The following is a 7,932-nucleotide window of genomic DNA, read 5'->3' on the forward strand; positions in this document are numbered from 1 at the left end:
TTCTGTGCAAGAGAGAGTTAGAGATGCGCACCCTGCATATTCCAACTGGAGACTACTGCATGGAAAGGGACTAAATATCTCACCATTCAGGATGCAAAGTTTTGTTTGATTTCCCTATTTTGGGCTTCACCCCTCACACTTGCACTCTTAGCTCTGCCCAGGGTCTCCAAAGTTAGAGAAGTTGTTTGGTCGCTAAGTTGTGTCCAACTCCTTTCCAACTCCATAGACTGTAGCCCACCAGGATCCTCTGTCCATGGGACTTCCCAGGCAAGAATTCTGGAGTGGGCTGCCATTTCCTTTTTGGCCCTCAATGAACTTCTCTTTTTTCTTTTGGACTTCAGTCTTATACAACGGGTTCCTCTAAATCTTGTATCCAAATGGGATTATGTTGGACAAACAGGAACTTTTCTTTAGACATTTCTTGGAACTGATAACTGCTCTTTGATTTGATTTCTGTCATCAAATTTATGTGTATACATTCTTGGTTTCTGTAAGTTCATATAATTTTTATTAACTACCATTTATTGGGTATTTAAAAGGAGTGAGCTGTGCAAAATCAAAGAATTACATGAAAGTAGTCCATCACAATAAACTGGAAAATTCTTGAAGAGATGGGAATACCAGAACATCTGACCTGCCTCTTGAGAAACCTGTATGCAGGTCAGGAAGCAACAGTTAGAACTGGACATGGAACAACAGACTGGTTCCAAATAGGAAAAGGAGTACGTCAAGGCTGTATATTGTCACCCTGCTTATTTAACTTATATGCACAGTACATCATGAGAAATGCTGGGCTGGAGGAAGCACAAGCTGGAATCAAGATTACTGGGAGAAATACCAATAACCTCAGATATGCAGATGACACCACCCTTATGGCAGAAAGTGAAGAAGAACTAAAGAGCCTCTTGATGAAAGTGAAGGAGGAGAGTGAAAAAGTTGGCTCAATGCTCAACATTCAGAAAACAAAGATCATGGCATCTGGTCCCATCACTTCATGGGAAATAGATGGGGAAACAGTGAAAACAGTGTCAGACTTTATTTTGTTGGGCTCCAAAGTCACTGCAGATGGTGACTGCAGCCATGAAATTAAAAGATGCTTACTCCTTGGAAGGAAAGTTATGACCAACCTAGATAGCATATTGAAAAGCAGAGACATTACTTTGCCGACTAAGGTCCGTCTAGTCAAGGCATGTATGGGTGTGAGAGTTGGACTGTCAAGAAGGCTGAGCACCGAAGAACTGATGCTTTTGAACTGTGGTGTTGGAGAAGACTCTTGAGAGTCGCTTGGACTGCAAGAAGATCCAACCAGTCCATCCTAAAGGAGACCAGTCCCGGGTGTTCACTGGAAGGACTGATGCTGAAGTTGAAGCTCCAATACTATGGCCACCTCATGCGAAGAGTTGACTCATTGGAAAAGACTCTGATGCTGGGAGGGGTTGGGGGCAGGAGAAAAAGGGGACGACAGAGGATGAGATGGCTGGGTGGCATCACCGACTCGATGGACATGAGTCTGAGTGAACTCTGGGAGTTGGTGATGGACAGGGAGGCCTGGCGTGCTGCGATTCATGGGGTCTCAAAGAGTCAGACACGACTGAGCAACTGAACTGACTGACTGTAATATTGCTCTTCGAAATTTGGAAGGAATCAAACGAGGGTATTCTGTCTTCTCTGAGCATAGTAAATCTCACTCTAAATTCAAAAATAAAAATAGAAGTAGTGAGGATAACTGTGTGTAGTAAATCCATCTACTTTTCAATTTCTGCCCTTCTGTAGTGATTTATTTTTCAACCATGTATCTAGCTTACATTTTTAAGAATATAATTGAACTTAACATTTTAAAAATGAAAACTTCTTAGATCCCTCCTCCATCAATTTCTGAGCACACTCTTGAGACCTTCTATACTGGACATCACAGGTGAATTCTGTTCCAAACAATCTCCCTCACCATGTAGCAACCATGTACTTTGGCTAAAACTGAAACCACCAAAAGCTTAAGAGGTGATCCCAGAGAGGATTAAAGTAAAACAGAAGACAAAGATGAGTTCAGATTCTGAAACTAAAATCTCCACCTACAATTCTATTGTGGGCTTCCCTGGTGGATCAGCTGGTAAAGATTCTGCCTGCAATGCGGGAGACCTGGGTTAGATCCCTGGGTTGGGAAGATCCCCTGGAGAAGGGAATGGCTAGCCACTCCAATTCTGTTCTGGCCTGTATAGAATTCCATGGGCTGTATAGTCCATGGAGTCGCAGAGAGTCGGACACAACTGAGTGACTCACTTTCACTTTCATAATTTTGTACCCCTGAAACAATGATCACCTCAGTAGCAGGTACATGATCTTGGTTAATCTGATCAGAATAAAACTAAGTTTTTGTCCTACAACTGGGAAAGAGAATCTCTCTCACTCTGTCTTCCTGTGCTGAAAGAGACAGCAGATGACCATAACTATAGCTGGAGTAAATCTTGGGAAACTGAGGGAAGCCAGTTTTAGCAGTAAGCCTGTGTTAAATGAAACTAATATGTTTGTGTATTTGTTCTTTTTTTTTTTTTTGGTAAATTATGAGAAACTAGAACTAAATTATGGATTTCCAGAATATGTTCCACCCCAGTCTCTTACTTCATTTTTCTTAGTTCACAGTTCACTACTATCAAGGAAATCTACAGAAGGCCTTCTGGTGCTATAAGAACTATCTATATATAGTTCTCTTTGTTCTACCTTATGGTTAATTCAGTTTCATATCCTTTGAGAGGACTTCTGAAATGTCTTGTGTACACTTTCCCTTTCCCTTACCACCTAAGGAAGACCAAGTAGTGCTGGAATTTTGTTCAGTTAAACAGTCACTTATACTCTCCTTGTTTCTGGTGCTCAGTTTTCTCAAAAAGATTACATGCTCCTGGGGGCCAGGAATCACATCTTATATTTCTGTATTCACCACAATTGTGTGGAGAGTGGGGAAGGATACTTAAATGCTTTTTAAACATGCTAATAACATCAAAAACTATAAACAGTATAGAATAACTCTTATGGATGATAGACTATATCTGTAATCACTTGAACACAATACATAAAAGAATATTTGCTTCTGGAGGATATTTATGTGAATGGAATTTAGGTAGCTTTCATCAAACTCTGAAAATCTGTGGAGACGCATGGTGGCGCTGCAGGATAACATCGCTGGGAGAGAAAAAACATTCTATGCTGGATGATGTTCTGGACATTGTTATCCAGTGCAAAAAGAGCAGTAGGAAGACAGAACAAGGCTTCAAGTGGCAAACTAGAAGTTATTCAACAAGGTTAAAATCCGTAAGCCTTGGAAGAGTCGGTGGACATTATCAGAGGCACCTTACCCAGAAGTGGGAAGGGTGAAGCGATTCTGCAGGAATCCTTTGGGAAAGGAGCTATGGAGATTGGAGGGGCAGGCGTTCTGCAGATAAGGCAAGTCCTGCTTTTCTTTGTTTTGCTGGGGATGTCTCAAGCGGGCTCTGACTCTGGGCACTTCTCAGTGGCAGAGGAAATGCAGAGTGGGAGCTTTGTAGGCAATCTGGCAAAAGACCTGGGGCTGGAAGTGGGTGAGCTATTCTCCAGAGGGGCTCAGGTGGTCTCTAATGATAACAAACAGCGATTGCAGCTGGACATAAATACAGGGGATTTGCTCTTAAGTGAAGCACTAGACCGGGAGGAGCTCTGTGGCTCCACCGAGCCCTGTGTGCTGCATTTCCAGATATTAATGAAAAGCCCCTTGGAGTTTTTACGGATTGAGCTCCAGGTCAAGGATATAAATGATCACTCTCCTGCCTTCTTAGAAAAAGAAATGCTCTTAGAAATCCCAGAGAATAGTCCTGTCGGTGCTGTGTTCTTACTAGAAAGTGCAAAGGATTTGGATGTAGGAATCAACGCTCTAAAAAACTACACAATAAGCCCCAACTCTCATTTCCACATTAAAATGAGAGTCAATCCGGATAACAGGAAATACCCAGAGTTAGTTCTGGATAAGGCGCTGGATTATGAAGAGCAGTCTGAACTCAATTTCATTCTCACCGCTCTGGATGGCGGGTCTCCACCTAAGTCCGGGAGTACCTTGGTCCGGGTGGTGGTCGTGGACAGTAATGACAACTCCCCTGAGTTTCAGCAGCCATTTTATGAGGTGAAGATTTCAGAAGATAGCATACTAGGCTCACCGGTTGTCACCGTCTCAGCTTGGGATTTAGATTCAGGTAAAAACGGGGAAATATCATACATGTTTTCCCATGCCTCAGAAGATATTCGCAAGACATTTGAAATTAACCAAGAGTCTGGAGAAGTGAGTTTAACGTCACCCTTGGATTTTGAAACAACTGAATCATATTCCATTATCATTCAAGCCACAGATGGAGGAGGCCTTTTTGGAAAATCAACACTCAGAATTCAGGTGATGGATGTGAATGACAATGCTCCTGAAGTGACTGTGTCATCAATTACCAGCCCAATCCCAGAAAATTCTCCGGAGATTGTGGTTATGGTTTTTAGTATCCGAGATAGAGACTCTGGGGAGAATGGGAGGATGATTTGTTCTGTTTCAGAAAACCTCCCGTTCGTGCTAAAATCATCAGTTGAGAATTACTACACGTTGGAAACGGAAAGAATGCTGGACAGAGAAAGGCAAGCGGAGTACAACATCACCATCACGGTCACTGACATGGGAACTCCCAGACTGAAAACCGAGCACAACATAACCGTGCTGGTGTCCGACGTCAACGACAACGCCCCCGCCTTCACCCAGACCTCCTACACCCTGTGGGTCCGCGAGAACAACAGCCCCGCCCTGCACATCGGCAGCGTCAGCGCCACAGACACAGACGCGGGCGCCAACGCCCAGGTCACCTACTCGCTGCTGCCGCCCCCCGACCCGCCCGTGCCCCTCGCCTCCCTCGTGTCCATCAACCCCGACAACGGCCACCTCTTCGCCCTCACGTCCCTGGACTACGAGGCCCTGCGGGCCTTCGAGTTCCGCGTGGGCGCCACCGACCGCGGCTCGCCGGCGCTCAGCAGCCAGGCGCTGGTGCGCGTGCTCGTGGCGGACGCCAACGACAACGCGCCCTTCGTGCTCTACCCGCTGCAGAACGCCTCGGCGCCCTGCACCGAGCTGGTGCCCAGGGCGGCCGAGCCGGGCTACCTGGTGACCAAGGTGGTGGCGGTGGACGGCGACGCGGGCCAGAACGCCTGGCTGTCGTACCAGCTGCTCAAGGCCACGGAGCCCGGGCTGTTCGGCGTGTGGGCGCACAACGGCGAGGTGCGCACGGCGCGGCTGCTGAGCGAGCGCGACGCGCCCAAGCAGCGGCTGGTGGTGCTGGTCAAGGACAACGGCGAGCCGCCGCTGTCGGCCAGCGTCACGCTGCACGTGCTGCTGGTGGACGGCTTCTCGCAGCCCTACCTGCCGCCCCCGGAAGCGGAAGCGGCGGCCGCGGCGCCGGCCGACCCGCTCACCGTCTACCTGGTGGTGGCCTTGGCGTCGGTGTCGTCGCTCTTCCTCTTCTCGGTGCTGGTGTTCGTGGCGGTGCGGCTGTGCAGGAGGGGCGGGGCGGGCTCGGCGGGTCGCTGCCCGGTGCCCGAGGGCCACTTCCCGGGCCACCTGGTGGACGTCAGCGGCACGGGGACCCTGTCGCAGAGCTACCAGTACGAGGTGTGTCTGACGGGAGGAACTGGGACGAATGAGTTCAAATTCTTGAAGCCGATTCTCCCCAATCTCCCGACCCAACGCCCTGGGAAAGAAATAGAGGAAAATCATACTTCCTACAATAGCCTTGGGTTCAATATTCAGTGACCATAATTAAGTTTTATATCTAATATATATGTTGTTTTGTGCCGCTTCTACACCATTGTTATTTCCCCCCAAATATGTATTTGAAATTGCACTGTTACTTTTATATCTTCGCATGTTGTACCCATCTTCTAAGTTAATGCTTTTTTTTGTGGTTGTAATTATTACAAATATTAATTTATTCTTTAACCAAGGAGGTCTTAATTCATAATTAATTCATAGTTAATTAACTTGCCTTACACCAAGTAACTTTTTTCTCATGGCTCCCTCTTCAGTTGAACCTTCACTCACAATTATGCTTTTGATAAAATAAAGCAGACCACTTTCAAAGTATTTCAAGTGTTCAAGCATTTCTTCATTTTTTTGTGGTTTTTCTAATGGTTTAATATTGGTTGCTATTCAGAAATGTCATTTTTCTTTAAATTCATCACTCTTAATTTTTTTAAACATTTATTACTGCTGAAAATATACCTGAAAATAATTTCCTTTGATAAACATAATCACCTTGTAGGAAAGGGCCAGAAGGCAATTTTCCTAGTGTCTCTCCCTTATTGATCCTGGAGGGTTATTGTGAAGACATATTAATATTGTGACCACCCACATAATCTTGGAATATAAAGTTTTTATTTTCCAGTTGTCTCACTAATGTTACAAAGGTATAATGCAATCTAGTAGAATGCAGGCTCCTGAACCATAATTTGTTTACAATGGCAACCCACTCCAGTACCCTTGCCTGGAAAATCCCATGGACGAAGGAGCCTGGTAGGCTGCAGTCCATGGGGTCGCTAAGAGTCTGGCACGACTGAGCGACGTTACTTTCACTTTTCACTTTAATGCACTGGAGAAGGAAATGGCAACCCACTCCAGTATTCTTGCCTGGAGAATCCCAGGGACGGGGGAGCCTGGTGGGCTGCCATCTATGCGGTTGCACAGAGTTGGACACGACTGAAGCAACTTCGCAGCAGCAGCAGCATAGTGGACTTGTGTACTAAAGTGTATAATCTTTTGCCTCCTGTGCTCTCCCAGAATATATATACACTTGGAACTAATTTTCAAATTTTGAAATAGCCAATAGAAAAATTATATAACATACAAACACAATAGAAATGTTTTGTAAACACTATTTAGCTTTTTTGTGATGCAATTTGAAATTGCCTATATTATTCCATTCAATTTAATTTTCAAATGTCATGATCTACTAAATTGATTTCATGACTTACTAATGTGTAGCAATCCAAACTTTCAAAACCACTTTTCTCAGATATTTGTAGAGTACTGAAAAGTATGAAAAGATAATCCTTTAACATTCTAATTTTAAAACTTTTAAAGCCATTGTAGGAGGAAGTTTTGTTTCATGCTGTACAAGCTCTAACCAACCACTTTTGCTTTGAGTGACCTGACTGTATCACAGAAGAGAAAGCCTTCATTGTTGGGGGAGGATATTTCCAAGAATTTCATCAAAAAGTCTTAAAGTCTATATGCTGTGGAAGGAAAGTATAGATGAGCAAAATGAGTAGGGATATAGAGGGAAAGGAAATGTGTTCACAAGAGAGAGAGTAGGTATGAGAAAGAGGACATGCATGAGGGTAAAATGATTGTTTTTATTCCTGAGGTGGGGCCACAGACTAGAGTCAATGCCAGGAAGTGCCTCTTGAAGATATTCTAATCTTAACATTGTAGAGGGGCTGGGTATTAGTTAATAATGCCTGGAAGTACAATCTCTTGCTCTAGCATATCCAAAATAACCTAATGTTTACACTTCTTGAATGCTAAAATTTCACTGCCAGTTCTTTTGAAGTGTATGAACTGATTGACGACTCTCTGAATTTAAGAAAAATGGAGGGAACAAAAGTTTCTCCATGCAGGCTAACTAAATTCTAATTTTCTATTTTCAGAAGTGGAAAGAAAGAGAAAGTGAAAATGAAGTCGCTCAGTGTGTCCAACTCTTTGCCACCCCGTGAACTGTATCCTACCAGGCTCCTCCATTCTTGGGATTCTCCAGGCAAGAATACTGGAGTGGGTTGCCATTTCCTTCTCCAGGGGAACTTCCCGACCCAGGGATCAAACCCAAGTCTCCTGCATTGCGGGCAGACGCTTTAACTTCTGAGCCACCATGGAAGCCCTCAGAAGTGGAA

General features: G+C 44.7%; 1 protein-coding gene across 1 annotated transcript; it reads left to right on the top strand.

Moving 5' to 3' along the window:
* The first annotated feature begins 3,263 nt into the window (after nucleotides 1–3,263).
* LOC128050552 (protocadherin beta-12-like) lies at nucleotides 3,264–5,981 on the top strand. The gene has a single exon (XM_052642808.1). It carries the CDS (start codon nucleotides 3,401–3,403, stop codon nucleotides 5,798–5,800), a length of 2,400 nt encoding a protein of 799 aa, XP_052498768.1. The 5' UTR covers nucleotides 3,264–3,400; the 3' UTR covers nucleotides 5,801–5,981.
* Nucleotides 5,982–7,932: the final 1,951 nt, after the last annotated feature.

Source organism: Budorcas taxicolor, chromosome 7 (assembly GCF_023091745.1).
Source record: "Budorcas taxicolor isolate Tak-1 chromosome 7, Takin1.1, whole genome shotgun sequence".
Classification (NCBI taxonomy): Eukaryota; Metazoa; Chordata; class Mammalia; order Artiodactyla; family Bovidae; genus Budorcas; species Budorcas taxicolor.

What these genes read in the sequence shown, in the direction of transcription:
- LOC128050552 (XM_052642808.1), top strand. Translation starts at nt 3,401, where the DNA reads ATGGAGATTGGAGGGGCAGGCGTTCTGCAGATAAGGCAAGTCCTGCTT.